The sequence below is a fragment of the Homalodisca vitripennis genome, chromosome 6 (genome assembly GCF_021130785.1).
Source record: "Homalodisca vitripennis isolate AUS2020 chromosome 6, UT_GWSS_2.1, whole genome shotgun sequence".
Taxonomy (NCBI): Eukaryota; Metazoa; Arthropoda; class Insecta; order Hemiptera; family Cicadellidae; genus Homalodisca; species Homalodisca vitripennis.
Window position 1 is genome coordinate 29,668,188 of NC_060212.1, and position 19,253 is coordinate 29,687,440.

A 19,253-nucleotide genomic window follows, 5' to 3' on the forward strand; every position below is an offset into this window, starting at 1 on the left:
TTGTGAAGAACATCCTCTAAAAGTTTTGAAAAAATATGATCACTCTGAAGAACATTGTCTAAAAATTTGTAATTGCTCAAAAGTAGGTTCCCTCCGTAGAACATCTTCTAAAATAAGATTCATGTAACTATTTTTAGAAATTTAATCAGATCAACTTGAATTATATTACATTTTTAACATTTGTTCACATAATTCACTAGAATATTACTTCTTGCTTTTTCTATGGGTATATACATTTTGCCTTGTGTAGGCTGCATGGATTAAAGATGGTTCTCAAATAATTTGTATATCCTTTTCTAAACTGTAGTTTCAGTGACTAGGGAACAGTGAATGAATGTTGTAGCTGTAGGTAGGTGTGACAGTGATGAGTGTAATACCTGAGATAGTGTGGTAAGTTTATGGCTTAGTGGGAATTTTAGTGCAAATCAAGTATTATCACACAATTTATGGGTGTGGTAGTTAGTAATGGCTTAAAATATCTATTTATTGCTGGGAGGGGATGGAATGAAATATTCCTTAAATTACAGAAATTTATGTTTTTACTCATCTATCCTGAAAGAATAACCGACGATAACCATTTTTCTGTAGACCCAAGTTTACATTTTTATTAGCATTTTCGAAGGTATATTAATAAAGTCCATTTATATCCATATCAATACATTAAGATAAATAAAAATTAGGTCAATACTCTTTTCTAGTAAATGTTTTCAATCAGTATTTTGGTAGATAGGCATTACGTTTAAACAGGGCGGTACTCAACTTTGGCGGGCCTCGGGAAAGATATTCGGCCCGGACATTTCCGCCACCGGCGGCGTCTGTCGTCGACACAGTCGCTTGAAATACCCGGCCCGGATCCCGGTAAAATTTTCCAAAAAAAAACGGTCTGAGCACGGCGCTGCGTTTAAAAGCTCGCGTGTTTTGGTTGCGCGACTTATGACCAAAGAACGGCGCCTGTGCTCCTGTATTCGGTGAGCAAACATCATATCACACTTCATTGCGTATAATAATGGAATCCAGAATTAACTAAACATAAGTAAAACCTATTAGTAGAGTTAATTTACCTTAGTATATTTTTAGATTCTCAAATTTAGCAGTTATTATTTTTTTCTTGTTGTAACATAGCAAAGAAAAGCATTTTATTTTTCAACAATTTAATTCTTGGTTAGGGTTGTTTTTGGTGGGCATATCAATTTAGGCTATGTATTAATGACAAATTATATAATTTTCACGGCAAGATAACATAACCAAAATTATATTATTGTAGATAGGCCTATATGTACAGTATCAATACATAGTATTTTCGTTTGATAAATCTGAATGTAAATATGTGTTTTAGTCTGATTAAAAGTTTTTTCCCCTAAATTCGCCCTTTTGTATTATGTATATAAGATACAAATAAAGTCATTTGAATTTAAAATACAAATAATTTATTTAAGGTTATGGAATAAAAGTTAAAGTAAAAATGTGGCAACTAACTGGGATCATTTAATACATTTTGGGGACAAAATGCATGTGGCTTCATGGTATAAATACCAAGCCCAAAAATTAAATTTTTGGATGTTTAAACTATAAAGTACAAGAAAGTTTCAGATTTTTGTGTAACCCATCGGAAGATCAAAAAACGAATGTTCATATTTCCTAAGTTGTCAACTCCAATTGGAAGGCAGGGGTTCAACCAGACTATTTAAGTCTCGGGTTCATTTTTACAGAGCTAACAGCAACAAGAACAATCCTGTGAATATTTTTAGTAAAGGTACAGCGTTAAACTACGTCCACGTTTTTTTAAACTATCCACGCACCTGGAAGCCATGATACCAACAAGATTATTTACGTCTCAGGTTTATTTTCACAGAGCCGACTGCAACAAAAACACACCTGCAAACACATCTCCTACTACTGGTGTTCAACAAGCAACATAGTCGTAATAATCATGTTGGGATAGCAATAACTTTGACATGATTTCTATTTTGAACTTGTTTAAAAATGTGAATTAGAAAACTTGAAGTGGAAAAAAATCACAAATGAAAAACTATAATTATCTCTAGAGAATAACCAAGTACCAAGTTTGAAGTCTCTAGGACCTTTCTGTCAGGTTCTTAATGACATATTTCATTCGCAAGCTCATAGTTTTATGAATAAAATGATGTGTTGAAACAATAGTTGTAGAACGTAGTAATTACTTTTGAATTAAACGTGCAACTTAACCCTTTCACTACCGAGTGACACAGCGTCTAATGTTGACACAAAATTCATGGTGGTCCTGTGACGATTGGTAGTGAACATATGTGGACAGTCCTATAGCTATAGTATACAATGTTTGACTCATGTTTGCACATACGAGGGCTGTTCAAAAATATCACAACTTAATTTTTTTTGTTTTTTTTGGGGGGGGAATTATTTATTTACCAATTTCAATTTTATCCCCTTCAAAGTAATCCCCGTTATATATTATACACTTGTGCCAACGTTTCTTCAAATTCTCAAAGCACTTTAAAAATTCGTTTTTGTGTTTCTTGTTCAGCTCCTACTTCGATGACGTCTTTACCTCGCTAATCGTAGTGTAGCGGCGTCCTTTAATGGGCCTCTTCAGTTTCGGGTACAAGAAAAAGTCACAGGGGACCAGATCTGGGTGGCTGCGGCATCACTAGTGTGTTTGTTTTTGCCGAAACATCGTGTACAAGTAACGATGTGTGAGCCCGGCCTTATCGTGGTGCAAAAGCCAATTTTTGTTTTTCCACAAATTCGAGCGTTTCTGGCGGATTGCTTCACGCTAATTGTGTGTAACTTACAGATAATATTTCTTATTGACAGTTCTACTCTGTGGCAAGAACTCATGATGCACCACGCCCCTGAAATCGAAAAAACTGTAAGCACAACTTTCACATTCGACCGAACTTGGCGCGCTTTTTTCGATCTTGGCTCATGCGGCAGCTTCCATTAGGATGAGCTTTGGTTTCTACGTCATAACCACGGTAACTAGAACTAGACGGTAGGGCTCACGCGCATCTGGCTGTGACGTCATCTGCACCAAGCCGGTTTGTAGACCGCACTACAAACAGCTGACAGCACTAGAGCGTTGTGTCTGTGCAGGGCGGTCGGTCTGCGTGACGTCATCTGCCCGGCGAGCCACTGCGCATCCTCCTCGTGAGCACTACCGTCTTGTTCTAGTTACCGTGGTCATAACCATAAACCCATGGATTGTCACCAGTTATGACCCTCTGGAGGAAATTTGGATCATCGCGGACTGAGTCCAACAGCTCATTAGCATTGGTAATGTGCTGCTGTTTTTGTTCGATATTGAGCAGTTTTGGTACGAATTTCGCGGTGACCCGTCTCATAGTCAAATATTTGGTACAAATCAAATAGAACGAGCCAATCGATATTTTCAGGTCCTGGGCAACCTCTCTAACGATGATTCGACAATTGCCCAACACTATTTTCTTCATTTTATCAATGTTTTAGTCTGTTCTCGACGTGTTCGGGCGTCCGGCACGTCGTTCTTCGTGTACATCTTTTAGGCCCTCTGAGAACGTTTTTTACTACCAATAAACGTTGCTTCGGTCCAAGGTAGCTTCTCCATAAGCCACAGTCAACATTCGGAATGCGTTAGGACACTTAATTTCGTTTTTAACAATAAATTTGATACAGATTCTTTGGTCCATTTTTTCGAATAGGCACCAATCGAAGACGAGCCACGTGCAAGCAAATCAGCTGTCAACAATTAACAGAACGTTGAAAATGGCCGAACGTTTTGGCATACGTCTGAAACATGTTTACCAACATAACGCCACAAAAAAGTATAAAAAACTAATATACCCGCGGAAATTAAAAATACACGTTATATTTTTTGAACAGACCTCGTACACCACAGAATGCTTTCGTGACTATTGGTATTGAATGTTATATATTTGGACACTACTATAGCTATAGTATTCAGTGTTTGATCAACGAACAGCATATTCTCTAATGTTGACACAAAAACTGTTGTTTTACGATGAGACATCTTCCATAACGTTACGATAAAAAATGAACATGTAAGATTGCATGAGGTTTAACATGGTTCTTAGGAACAAAACTCAAGTTCTTTTTACTGCAGCCGGCTCTTATCTCGGTGCAGCTATGAAAAATGTCAACAAAGATCCTGAACTATTGACCTTTACTGATAAAAATATCCTGTATTGTTAAAAATTATCAGGTCACAGTTCATATTGTTTCAGTCCAGAGATAAACCGATGATCAGGTCAAACTTAAGATCACCGTTATTCCCAAACAGATAGCATGTTGTTCACCCTTTGTCTAGTAAACAAAACTGGAGCTAAGAGGTCAGTCAGCTAAGGTAAAGCACTACCCTGGCTACGGACTCGCTTGGACTCAGTAACTAAGGACGTTGACTCAGCATGATCTCATGTTTATTTTAGATCTCACTTTCACTGGGAGAGGTCACTTGTTGTTCAGGTCAGTGACTGCACTTGGTCACTGCATGCCCTGCCTGGCTGGTCATAAGTAATAAATCACAGTGACGAAGAGTATTACTATGGCTGTGGCTTGTGTTGCAAAATAAGATGTCACAATGAAAACATCTGGGAAATGTCTACATGCAGTCAGAAAAACAAAATATTTTGTTCAAACTTTTATATTTCACAATATTGGTGTATTTTCTGTTAGCATATAATCACTCAAATTTGTTACAACTTTATTACAGTTATTTGTTATATGTCTATATAAATTTTATTTGTATTGTTATTATAATGAGAGATTTTAATAATGTTTTCTGTTTATTTATTGTTATTCATATGAACTGTTATTTTTTTCACTTGTTTATTATTATTGTTGTTATAATTTCTTTTTATTATAATGTTATAGATGTATATTGTTGTTATTTGTATTAATATTTTTTATGTGTACTTATTATTAGCTTGTGAATGTATGTGTGAATATGTAGACTTATTATTATGGTTGTAATATATGAAACTTGAATCTGGTATGAATTGGGAGTCTGTTGTTGGCATTTTTTTAGTTTCATATTGTATAAATTATATAATATATGAACACTTTATGATAGTAGTAAGTAACAAGATTTCATTATAATTGGTGTGTTAATTTGATTGTTAGTTGTTGTAACAGGTGGTGTAAAATTTGATTCAGGCAATTAACAATAGTTTAAATTAAATATTGGCATAAATCAAGTTTGGTTGTTCAATTTAATCTGCAGCCGACCAAAGTATAATTACAATTTTTGTGTTATGTATGTAAAAATTTGTCACACGTGCTTACTGCACTTGACAATATGTATTTCTTGTAGTGTATTGTACAAATAAAGATTTTTTGAACTGTGAACTGTGAAATTTAAGTATAGCTTGAAAGGACAATTGAATTGCCTTAAAAGCTAGCTTGCTAGTTGTTGGACATGCTGAAAGAATGTACAGTACACCTTTTTTACATTTAACAGTAACGTGAATTCAATCTAATGTAGAATGTATAAGAATTGTGACATTTAAGGAAAGTTTTTTTATTCTTACAAACAATAAACAATCTAAAATATACTTGAGAGGGGTTGCTCATTTTGTCCAGACTATCAAACCAAAAGACTAGTGATTTTGAATGTGAGAAATAGTGTATAATATCTGCTGTACACTCCCTATAGAAATGTTTCTGGGCTCATATTAATACCAGTAATGACAATAATAGAATAATAATACAATGGTTTTTCAACACTCCTTATGTGAATTTGGAAGATATGCTAGGTCCAATTAACTATATGTGGACTCCAACAAATTTCACTTATCAGTTTTCTTTGTATTTACATTAAACTGCTATTTTGTCATTTGTTTCATTGGTGTGATATCCATTAGCACACATACCAGTTTCTATGTATGTACTGCTGGTGCTGACTTTTATAATGCGGATGCCTCGATTTAAAATCATTTAAAATCATGTAAATCAACTAGGCTAGGAACATAATTATGTATCATTGCTTATGTCTAAATACAAATATTCTTTAAAAGGCTATATTGGCCTCATATTGTGAAGTGTAATACCTGTGTTCAGAAAGGATAAACAAAGTGACAATGTGTCGCGTAAAAACTATTTTAGCTTTGTGCAGTACAAATATAACTCAATTTTCCTGTTAATTCTGAGGTTGTATTTGAGAAACGTTTTGTTGTAGAGAAATAAACAAATGTTGTAATGTCAGCGGGAAAACTGTGTGGCCCAGTTATTCTGTGTGCAGTACATCTACTTGTCACTGTTGTTTAAATAACTTGTCATTGATTGGTAACTCACTGTCTTTGTATTGCGTACCACTTGATCATTGTTTAATGAGTCGTTGTGTAACGTTCCGGTTTTACTAATTGATTTCTAGTACAAGCATACTACTGATGTCTGTGTACTCTTCTAATTGTCGTACAAATACATGGTTTGAAATATGGACCGTATTTTTTATTCAAACTTTCAGTTTTATCTACTAACAGAGTTCAGTGATCCAACATTTTTGAATCTCAAATCCAATTCTGAATCTAGAAAAATAAATTCCCGATTTTCAAATTTGAAATTCCATTTAGCAATTTACTTTAAAACGTAAGTTGGATTTAAATAAAATTTTCACTTCACTAATTTCTGACGTTCTAAAACCATTGAAGACCGACCAATAACACAAATAGTAAGTAGGCAATGGCGCAGTGTAGCGCTTACAACGGTTATCGGAAGAAAACCGGATCAAGCAAGGTCGAGCGTGGCTGCTGCTTGGATGGGTGACCGCTGAGCGATCCTGTCCTTGCAAGCAGCCCGCCTGCCCGGTTGTTGGTGGTGTTTCGAAAGTCACCTTTAAGCCGTTAGTCCCCAGGTTAAGTGTTAAATAGGGCTTCTTAGTCCTAATTTCGGCTAGTAAAATAAGACATCTTAACTTAAAACCAGGCATATCCCTCTATTTTAAAAGGATTCGCCGAGGATTCTTAAAATGGCTATATTTTAAGAACAAAGTCGTATCTACCTTCTACATTCATTTTTTAGGTTATAAAACTGGTTTCAAGAATATAAACTGTTCGTCTGCAAAAGTATGAGCACTTATTTGTATCACTTGTTTAACATATTTTAAACTTTGAGATGTAAACAAAAATAAGTAGCGATCTTCTGTTTGTTTGCCCTCGAGCAGCTGAAGTCCGCAGCATCAGACACACTGACGCACGGCAATGCATGAGCATGAGTGTAAGCATAGTATTATTATCTAATACCGATGATATTTTTAAACTGTCTATCCACGTTTTTCATACACAAAGTACTACAAAAACACGTTTATGCGATTGGTTTTTGTGATTTATTGCTGATTAGCTGCCGTTCGCCAGTAGCCGCAGCTTAACCCGCGGCGATGCACGAAAGTAAATATGGAAAATACTTATGGCAAGCAAAATATTATTTACGAAACTATGATAACTTGTTTTAACTCATTTTAGCGATCAGTAATTATCGTACTACTGATCCTGGCCGAAGTTAGTAATGCGGCGAATCTCGGCAGATTCGATTATCGAATCTCGACAGATTCGATTGTCGAATCTCGGCGATCGATTCTCGAATCCGAATCTTTTTTATAGATTGAATAGATTCGGTATTCTGCTTCGACACATCACTCTACTAGAAAAATTCAAGTTTTCCCTAAACGTGTCTAATTTTTACGTACACTATTAAGGCACATCTCAGCTAGGTGTCAAATAAAAGTTGTTCACTAATTAATGTTTTTTTTTTTTTCGAAAATTTAAGCTTTTTTCCTAGATCTAATGACCTCAGGGTTTTAAAAATGTCTATTGTATAGTAGTGTGCCAGTTATTTAATAGTGGTTCAACAAAACACAACATAAACAATTGATTTCCTTCCACATTGCAAGAGGAAAAGGTTTAACACAATTCCTTTCAACTTTCCTGTATTCAGTCAAAAAGAAATCAAATGCAAAACGTATGGTTTACAGTCAACCTGATGTTGTAATCAAATTTTTAAAATATTAACAAAATGAAATGTTACTCCTTTAAAGAAAGTTGCTTTATTTTTGCATTCATCGGGTTATGTTTTTTATGGGGAAAAGAAAAATTCACAATGACCTTTGATACTTTGAACCATTTTACCAAATCACATTGCTTTCGTTTAAAGTAATCGTTAATATTTCTTGTGCTAAACCTTAGTTAGCTTAGCTGTATAGGATTTTTTTTTAAACACTGTTATGGGCCAAATTTATATTTTGACTTCTATAATATACCCTTAAAGTTAGAGCATAATTTCAGATACACATTTTTATTTCCTTGAACAATATTTGGCATTATCTTTGAGTAAGGATTTCAAGTTGTTTGTTTATAAAACAAAGTTAAAAGTTGTTTTTTATACATTTTTGATACTATGTAAATCTGACATTATGTATTATTTAATTAGCTCAAATTTCTTTCAATTACTTAAGTTTAGCTTGATTTGTTTAAATTATCATTTGATGTGTATTACTGTAAATTGAACATGGAACGAATAAAGACATTGATTCATATGTGTTACAGACGATCACATGCGACTGTGAAGCTACTCCGGCTCTTCAGCTGAAAGTGTTCCGACAGAAAGGGGAAAAGGTAGAGGTGTCGCACTACCGAGTGAATGTTAACCGGTTCCGTGCTCGCCTCTCTATCTTCTGTATCACCGAGAAACTGCTGGCAGACGTCAAGTGCGATGGCTGGCCTGATGTGAGTACCAGTGTTAGGGATTCATTTATTCAATCAAAAGAGGAGGTCCTAAATCCTAAGCACGGCAGCCAAACACTAGAGATTTATTCATTCAATCAAAAGAGGTTGTCGTAAATATTAAGCACAACAGCCAAAAACTAGGGATTTTTTCGTTAAATCAAAAGAGGCGGTCCTAAATCCCAAGCACAACAGCCAAAAACTGGGGATTTATTCATTCAATCAAAAGAGAGGGTCCTAAATCTTAAGCACAACAGCCAAAAACTAGGGATATTTTCATTCAATCAAAAGAGGCGGTCCTAAATCCCAAGCACAACAGCCAAAAACTAGGGATTTTTTCATTCAATCAAAAGAGACGGTCCTAAATCCTAAGCATGACTGAAAACACCTCTCTTCAGCTGTAATGCTTCATGGCTAACCTTTCTGGAAGGAGAGAGTGAAACAAGCTTACTCATCCTCTGGGATTCTAGCAAATACCGGACCTTGTTTGTTTCAGCCTTTACAAAAATTGTAGCATTCACCTTGTTGCCATTGATCATTGTGTTACTATTAGTAATGATAGCTTTAAAACAAGATTATTTCAGGAATCTAGAATTGAGTGATTTCAAATTTTGCGTTTTTGTAGATCTTTAGTCTAAAAATTGTGCATTAAAGCTTTTTCATAAATTTTATAGCATTTCTTACTTTAGAAAGCGAACCAATTTGCTCTCTGTGGGGATCTTTGTAGTCTCCAAACAGTGTAATTCATACATATGATATTGGAAACTGTGAACCTTCTTACCGGAATCGCAAGCTGTTGACATGAGCAACTATTAGATGACAGTACACCTGACAGGATGACATGCTACTACCGCCATGTTTAAGGCTGAAGGCAACAAAGAAAGCTTTCTCGTACTTTGGATCCTAGGAGGACATATCCCTTCCTCCAACTACCATTTAAGGGATTTACTTATAAGAGATTTTAAAATGTTGTCCAGACTTTATAAAGTACTTGACTAAAGTAATGTATTCATTCAAATTTAGATATAGGTACCTATATTTAGATATAATTATAGTTATTGACTAAAATTCACTCACAAATAAAGACCTTATTTATTATCATATTATTTATTATATTGCACGTTTCAAGTTTGTATTTTAAAGTAGTTGGATCTAATTGTGTAGATAAGAAAATCAACTTTCATGCAAAGTAATACTAGTGTTTTTATAAAATTATTTTAAAATGTAATTTATAATGGAGGTTGTTTGGTCAGACGCAAACCGGTGGGACAATGTGCTGCATGTATGATGATTCGCTAGCTCAGCGGAATATTTGAACTCCTAGACTGGCACAGTGCCATGTACCAGCCACGTACCGTGCCAACTGAATCGAGCTCCCGGTTTGTTTACATTCAGCATCCAGCCAGCCAGCCCGTCCGCCTGATACATGCTTCCATATTAAACAAAAACATCTGCATCTTCTTATAATATTGTTTTGTTTTGATAGATCTGATAACTGTTTTTCTTCATTTTCTTTCCTTACTACGTACATGTGAAACTGTACATACCGAAAAGGATATCATACTATCTCCACATTAGTCATATTGAGATTTTTCTTCTTCAAGCATTATGCATGATTTGCCTGTTGCCGTACCCCCCCTCTTCCTCGGGGGGGACATATGCTACTACAACTTCCGATGCATTTGTAGTATAATGCCTTAATAGGTACTCTTTCACTGTCTTCTATTTAGATGTTCCTGCCATTTCCTTGTATTTTCTTTTAATCTGTTATGTAAATGAAATGAAATATGTGTAATTCCTATCTAATATTTTTATTGCTCAGTGTATCTTGTGCAGCCCTTCATTCTTCGGAGAAATTTAATTTCTGATGCTTGTATTTTGCTAACGTATTGCTGTTGTCCATATTTCACTTCCATATATTAGAGCTGGTACTGCTATTGTTTTATAAAACTTTAATTGTGTTTCTCTTCTTGTTTTGTGTTTTTAGATTTCTGCTGATTGTACCACGTGTATTAATACATTTATGGGTAATACACTACAGGTTTTGGGATTTCTCTAGCTCCTTTATCATACAATAGCTCTTAATATTATAGATTTGAAAATTGTTGATTTTGTAATCTAGGGGTTTCTAATTCCAAAACCGATGCAAAGAGTTCAATTTGAACTTCTCCATTGCCAACTTTATTTTATCGATTTAAACTGACATGACTCTAGATTCCAGGAGTCGAGTTTGTAGTAGTTTCAAACTTCATATGCTGCAGGACAAGGAGATTTAGAAAATGGCATATAAAATAAGTAGTTGGAGAGAAGCAAATAAGAAATACATAAATAATCCTAAGTGTAATCTAGATGAAGAGGTATTCTCATTGTCTCGCCTGATGGCAGTTGAATGCACTACAATATTTTAGATCTCTAAGCACGGTGTAGCAACCGAATTTTCTACACATAACGTAGGTATGGTAGGAAGGGTTAATTCAATGTGAATGTTGAGTTTAGCTCCAGTTCGAAGATGACAATTTATTTGTGTGTTCCAGATCAAAGTATCTCTGGCTCAAGTTGGTGCTATCAAGAACAACATGGATGAGAGTCAGCTGCAAGAGGTGATCACCGAGATCGTCACAGTTGCCCTGCGGAACACAGAAGTACATTTCAACCTCTCCCAGTATCCGACTTGCCCACGGCTCAACCGATATGTTCCTCCTCCTTCCCACCTGTTGCCTGTACACTACGATAGTCTGGTGAGTGGTTAATGGCTTTTTCCTGTTACTTACATCCTCAAGGTCAATTCGGGTTTAAGCAACGGGAGGTGAGTGTGATGCTATAGAACATGAGTCCCTAAAAATCTTTTGTTCAAGGGTTTAAGAATTTAAGGAAGCAGGCGAGCTAAGTACTTCCGCATTTATGTTATTGAAAGACAATATTGTTAGATATGTAAATTAACTACCCAGAAGTGAAAGTTATAAAGTAAATGTATCCCCAGGAGGGTTCACTTCTGGCTTGTTTATACTTTTCAGTTGAACCTACACTGGATAAACAAATAGCCAATCTGGGCTTAAATCTGGGCAACTCTTTGGATGGCCAGGAACAACACATCACTAACCGCAAATGTCAACGTTTCTCTTTTAGTCACCCTCAACAACAGCGTGGAAACCTATACTGAGAGTGAGAAAGCAAAGAGCTAGTTAGGCTATTTGAGTTTGTATGATGAAAGAAAGAAAGAAAGTTTATTTTTAATTACAATACTATTACAATTAGCATTAATATATGAATTGATAATTAATATATGTACAATAAATAACTAAAATTATTATACATAGCGTTTGGAAATTATCCTACATGGGTAAGCAGCCAAGTAGGCAAATACCAACAGCCTCTGTGTGATACCAATAACTTGCTCGTGCCACAGACTAAGCTGTCTACCTTGCACCATGAATAGCATTTTTGTGCGAGCATCCCTTCCCTCTCAACTTTACATGAGTTAAACCAATTGCTTGTTTAACATTTTTATTTTTTTTTTATTTCTTTTTTATTTTACATATCAACAGACATATCTCCATTTTTACAAACATTAGACAAAGAATTGGATAATTCTACTCAAGATGCTAAACTAAAATGATGAAAAAGTTAGACCATGTAAACCATTGCCATCTGTATCCTAGTTATACATAAAAAATAGTGACTGATAATTATGAACAGAATTTGCAAGTACACCCTGATCAATGGTAGCAAAAGATTGATTTAAGTGAAAGGCATCATTATTCTGCAATTGATAAGTAATAGTACAAAATTAATAAAGACTCAAATAAATGTAACATGCAAGTATAAGGATATAAATTTACAGATACATCCAGCAATAACATGTATAACAATGTAAATATAAAAATGAGATAGGCCTACAAAAAGATACAATATATATTAATACAACAGCAACCATTAAAAAACAGTAGACATATGGAGCCCATTCAAGCAAAACAAGAAACATAAGTCATTCATTCTAATAAATTAAATGGTTGAAAACATAACATGAGAAACTACATCGTAAAAAGTCGTTTTTATGAGCATTGGACAGTTAGTCAGTATATAAGTAAAATATGTTGAAATATTTTAATAACATAGTAATGTTTATAATAAATACTATTAGAAATATTATTTTAAAGATAAACCTCTAAGTAATATATGAGAGTCTATCTGGCAAGAATCTGTATTATACTCCCATTACTAAAAGCCAAGGTTGTTTCCTTATAGATACAAATTCACTTTTACTGACTGGCTGCACCGCTGATGAAACTCTCTCATGCACCAAATTGAGCCCGTTGGCTGAAGTTTGGTTTTAGACCAATTTCTATTTTATTCTGTTTCTCTAAGTTTTACAAAAATCAAATTTCAAATTTGTTTAAATAGTAATTTGTTAGAATAAAGTAATTTGTTGGTAATCAGACCCTTGTTTAGAATATGCGCTGAGATTTTTAAACAATTATTTCTTATTGTATTGTTTTTTTTTTTTTTTTTCAGTTAAACTCATCTCATTCCATGAGCATCAACTCAAAGACTGCAGATAAACGACTTCTTGTGAAAGTGGTCAAGGCTGTTGGACTAGGATGTAAAAAAGGTTAGTATTCTCATTATATGGATTGTATCTCATTATTTGGATTGTATAACCTGTTGTACACAAATGTTTTTAGACTTCCATTTGTTCGATAACTATACAGGTTCAGGAAGAGTTCAGTTCAAAATCCACACTGCTTATCTCAAAATTCTAAGTTTTAATTTATACATTATTGTACTCCATGTTTTAACTTGTAAATATTTATGAGGTCAGTTCAATCATTTTGCTAATTCAATTGTATACTTGGACTCATGATTAGTGTTCTTAGTATGCTGGATGTACCAGGTGATTTCCATTCGGACACAATTTTATTTCTGGAAGTGAGTGTCATTATTTGAACATCATGCACTTGTACAGACATCGTTAGTCGTATCTGAACCATCTGTGTACACACACCAGGCCTATTGTGTTGCCTCCATTTACAAGTACTGTATTCAATTCAAAACAGCTTTATTCTTTTAGCATATACACGTACATACAAGAATAGTGAACACTGAAAGGACTAAGACCGCAAGAGACATGTAGAGAAGCCTTCAAGGAGCTCAGGATCTTGACAGTTCCTGCACTCTATATTCTTGAAACAGTAATGCATGCAGTAAAAATAGGCCGAGCCAGATTAGGAGACCACCACACATACAACACAAGGCATAGGCACAACTTCGCACTCGACACTCATCATCTCTTGTCTATTCGAGAAGAAACCATCTTATCGAGGAGCTGCCTTCTACAAATGTCTGCCAGAAGAAATGAAGAGAATCCCTGAGAAGAATCTGAAGAGAAGACTCATGGACTGGCTGCTGGAACGAACAATATACACAGTCCAGGAGTTTTTGGATTGGAGAACTCAGCAATGAAGATGAATAATGACAAATTCTGTAACTCTTACTGTACATACTTTTTACCTAATTCGAACTTAACAATTGTAATTCAAATGACACAATCGCTGTACTCAATGTATATGTGAATAAAGATTTGATTGGAGTGTCAGGATTTAATTAATTTTTTACTAGGGAATAAAAAAAGGGAAGAAAGAAAAAGACAAGAATACGTAAAGAAAATACAAGATTTCTCTTCACAGGAAATAGAGGAAGTTTAAAATACAATCATTACAGTCGTTAAAAGGTTACAATTACAACAGTTCAAATTAAAATTAAAACAGCTTTTGTGGTGTACTTTACCTCCTCATAACAGATGCTGCTTCTTGGTTCAGAAAAAACGGATTTTTGCTCAATGAAAATAAAAGTCAAAAGATGTTATTTACGTTAAGAACTATGGACAGCAATAATATTGACAAGGATAGGGTTTCCAGGACTAAATTTTTAGGAATCTACATTGATAATAAGTTAAGTTGGCAGGTTCATATAGATTATATATCCTCAAAATTATCAAGAGTTATATATCTTTTAAAACAATTAACAAGTTGTGTACCAAGTCACTATCTGAAAACAGCTTATTATGCTTATTTTCAATCAGTTTTTCGATATGGTTTAATTTTATTTGGCAATTGTTCTAGGATCGATGAAATTTTAATTCTTCAAAAAAAAGCAATTAGAGTAATAACAAAATCAGAAACAAAAGCTCACTGCAGACCTTTGTTCACTCAATTAGAAGTGCAAACAATTATAAATTTATGTATATTTGATTTTATTACTTTCATTTTGAAGAATCATGACTTGTTAAAATTTACAAATGAAATTCATGACCACAATACTCGTAACAAGAATAAGGCAGTAATTGAGTATCACAGACTAAGCACTTTTTCTAGTCACATTGTATTGTCTGTTAAAGTGTACAATAAGGTTATTCACCTTATAAATGAAAATTCAGTGAAGATATTTAAACACAAATTTTATAAGTGGTTACTTCCTTTCAATCAATCCCTTTTATTCTTTAAATGAATTTTTTTTAATGTCTGTGATCAATTTTTAAACTAAGAATTTATTTTTATACTGTGCAACTGTACTTAATTATTTATTAACGTTTTATAATAAGTGTTTGTCTAATTTTATTAATAAATAAATTTATGTTTTGTTTATGTATGTATAACTTATATTGTTTCTATTGTTATTTTGATCTCTAGTTTTCATAGAGATTAAGTTGTTAAGATTTTATTAAGTAATACATTTTTTAACTGTTTTTTTATTTATTGACTTATTTGTTGCAACTTTAAAATATCCTTATATTATTTATTTAAGTAGGTTAGTGTCGTGGCAATACTGCTCAATATAAATAACTTTGTCAATGCTTTTGTAAGCCTGAACGACAATAAAACATATTCTTATTCTTATTCTCCAGAATCATCACAGGAAATTCATTAAATGTATGATTTCATTTCAGGTGTCCAAGAGCCATTTTGCATTGTAGAGTTAGACGAACCTCCACAAAAGAACCAAACCTCACTCAAGAAAGACACTGACAGTCCAGTTTGGGATGAACACTTCTTATTGTAAGTGTATTTTCTCACTGCTCATCATCTTGTGTGCTTTATAGAAAAGTTTAGTGTTATCGCTAAAACTCTGTGATCTTTGGAATTGCACATTTTGAGTTGTTTCCGAATTACTTCAATTCAGTGGTTTAAATTTCTTGTTTGTTATAAAAACTCAATGTAGTATCGTCGAACTTTTGTTATATGGAAATATTCATAATTGACAGAAAATAGGACATATGGGAAACTTCAACCAAACATACCAAACAAAAAACATTAACTTTGAGTTAATTTTGATATACTTCTGTTTATTTTATCCCCCATGGCCAGTTAAAAAATGTTTTAATGGTTCACAAAAAAGAATTTGTATAAGCACAGGATAAGTATCAATTTCATAACCAAAAATCAAGTTTGATATGCAGGTTTATTTAGGTCATAATTATTTAGATTATATTTTCTATATTTTAATTTTCTTAAGATTTTTACCTGAAATAACCGCAATTTTTTAAATACTTTCTCAACAATTTTGATGAATTTTTCAATATTTTTGAATTTTTTTTCAACCGTACTAGGATTGGTTCAAACATATTTATTTTTTTGTTCTTTGCAAGTTTTGCTGTTTTAATTCTTGTGTGTCAGTTTTCTGTTAGTTTTGTCATGTGAGAGGGAAAGTTTTCTCCCTACATCGGTAGACCTGTAGTAGCAGCTGATAGTTTTATTATGTAGCCTAGTATAACTCTTCATCTGGAGTGATGATTGTTTTTCAAACGGTAGATTGTTACCATGGCCAAAAATACTTGCTCAGTGATTAAGTTAATTTTGTGTAAAATCTGTGTACCGGTACTACATTTATTAGTTATATAAGGTATGGAAATTTTGATGTATGTTGCCGTAATGTCAAGTGTGTTGTTTTAGTGACATAAGTGGTCACACAAGCGAAATACTGTTTGAAGTGTACGACCGCGCCCAAGGGGAGAACAAGTTCCTCGGTCTGGCGATTGTGGGGGTAGAGGAACTGCTGATCAACCCCTCCCAGCGGCAGACCATCTCCCTCCAGTCTCGACCGTACCAGGAGGACACTGTCTCCGGGATGCTCACTCTAGAGGTGCTTGATTTATTTATTTAGGTTTTGCACTCTATCATATACGAGATTGTACAGGTTATGGCAAGAGAACTCTTCTTAAATAAATATATGTTTATTGCCATCTTACAAAATGCATCAGCAAAGTCCAAATATACACCTAAGTGGTATAGTCTGGAGGCAATAATTATTTAATCTAACATTTAAACATATTTAACAAAAGTTGCCAAGAATTTTCTCTCTTCCACCTATCTTCATACCTACATAATAAATAATACAATCTTTCATAAATGATACAACGGAATAAACTTAGGTACTAAACAACATCCTGATCAATCCCTAATTACAAGCTATTTAAAATGGACTGTAAAATTGTAAATAAAACTATAACCTATAATATTAGCACCTATCTAGGAAGTTAAAAACATTAAAATATTATACAATTAAAACATTAAAATATTATACAATTAAAAAACATTACAATGTTATACAAAACACTGTTTTTTACAAAACATGAAACAAAGTATAGTAAATAAGAAGAAAGAAATAAGAATAAAACAGGAAGAAATGGAAAACTAGAAATTCACTTCATGAGTACTAAAAAACTCAGTCAGATCATAAAAAGGATTCCTCAGTAACCAAGTATACAATTTAGCTTTGAAAATGTTCGTTGGATACTTATCAACTACATTTCTTAATTTGTTATAAATCTTTTGAGGAGTTACAATGTGACTCCTGCTGTGTTTTGCTTAACCTAACAGTGTTCTATTGCAATGTTGTTTTTATTTCTGGTATTGTAGCTGTGTATGTTGCTGCCAAAAGTGAGAGCTGGAATATTTTTCAGGATGTATGAAACCGAGTCAAAAATATACAAATTAATAACAGTTTGCAGCTCTAGTTCAACAAAAAGAGTTTGCAATGGTCCAATGGATTTGCTTTAGTCTCATTATTCTAATTAACCTTCTTTTGCAGGAATGAGAATGTCATAATTCTAATGTATTGCCCCATATTACAAGACCGTAACTAATTATAGATTGGAAAAAGGCATAGTAGGCAGATTTTACATAGCTTTCAGGCACACAATTCATTATTCGTTTAAGAAGAAAAAATTACTCTTGATAATCTTTTGGAAATATATTCAATATGAGAGGTCCATGTTAAGTTATTGTCAATAAATAGTCCTAGAAATTTAACACAAGAAAGAAATCATTGGTTATGTCGGATGGAGGGATTTGCCTTAAGCTGAATAAAATGTTTTGGGTTTTGGGATTCATTCGATAAAAAACCATTTGACCTGAACCACAATGAGGCTTCGGTAAATGTTTGATTTACAAGGTCCTTGTAGTGTGGGGTTGAAGTTTGTGTGAACATTTTAAGAAAGTTGTATCATCTGCGTATATAATAAAGATTTTGCCTTATAGCACTAGGAAGGTCATTTATAATGAATTACAGAATAGAAGGGGACCTAATACTGACCCTTGGGGTACTCCATTCTCAATCACTAATTCAATTGGACCATTCCCCATTTAAAAACACTCTTTGTTTGCGGTATTGTTAAATAATTTTTAAAGGAACTTGGCTGAAATACCAGTAATACCATAATAGTTTTTAGTTTTGAGATTAACTCATCATGTTCAATGCAGTCAAAAGCCCCTGCTCAGTTCGCAGAGAGTTACCTGAACAAAGGCCTTATTCTCAAAAGTATTTAGGATTTCCCTAATTAGTGCATCAACTGCATCAATTGTACATTTTCCCTCTCTAAAATGCAAATTGTGTTGAATTTAGATAGTTTGTTACTTTCCAGATAAGCAATGAGTTGATCATGTACTATAATTTCTATAATTTTTAGATAGTACCGCGGGAAAACAATTGATATAGGGCGATAGCTTTCAGTAAGATTTTCTAGACCCTTTCTTAAAAAATTGGCATAGTCCTTGACAACTTCAATTCATCAGGAAAACATCCATCTCTCATGCATTTATTTATACATATAGTTAAAGGGTTCAAAATTGTATGATTACATTTTCTTAATCATATTGTTAGATAAATTAAAAATATCCTTGCTATCTGAATTTTTAAGTCTTTTTACTGCTTTGGTAACATCAACAATTGAGACCTCTGTAAAAGTGAAATCATTTTTTACAATTTTTGTAATTTTTAAACTAAGTTTGAACTATCAATAATTAGGCTTCTTAATACCAGTCCTTTATTTGCTTTACTGAATTGACAAAAAAGTTGTTAAACTGATCTGGGGTGAAATTTATGTCTGGTTGAGATGATGAGCTGTTTATATTTTCTTTAATCAAGTTCCAAGCAGCCTTACATTTATTATTGCTATTTTCTATTTTTGCTGCATTATGTGCTAATTTTGCGTCTTCAATGGACTTCTTATAAACTCCTCTTCAGATCATGTAATTAGCATAATCCTGTCACAGA

The 19,253-nt window shown here is 33.6% G+C and overlaps 1 protein-coding gene across 21 annotated transcripts in view; it reads left to right on the forward strand.

Annotated features, from left to right (window-relative positions):
* Nucleotides 1-19,253, forward strand: part of LOC124364163 — a 125,173-nt gene that overhangs the window by 68,326 nt on the left and 37,594 nt on the right. For all 21 annotated transcript variants that reach the window (XR_006922581.1, XM_046819419.1, XM_046819420.1 and 18 more), the window contains exons 3-7: nucleotides 8,529-8,708; nucleotides 11,240-11,443; nucleotides 13,218-13,314; nucleotides 15,649-15,757; nucleotides 16,652-16,841. Coding sequence is in view for 20 of the 21 variants with exons in the window: in XM_046819419.1 (XP_046675375.1) it covers nucleotides 8,529-8,708; nucleotides 11,240-11,443; nucleotides 13,218-13,314; nucleotides 15,649-15,757; nucleotides 16,652-16,841 (780 nt within the window). In the remaining variant the exon portion in view is untranslated. The remainder of the gene's footprint in view (nucleotides 1-8,528; nucleotides 8,709-11,239; nucleotides 11,444-13,217; nucleotides 13,315-15,648; nucleotides 15,758-16,651; nucleotides 16,842-19,253) is intronic.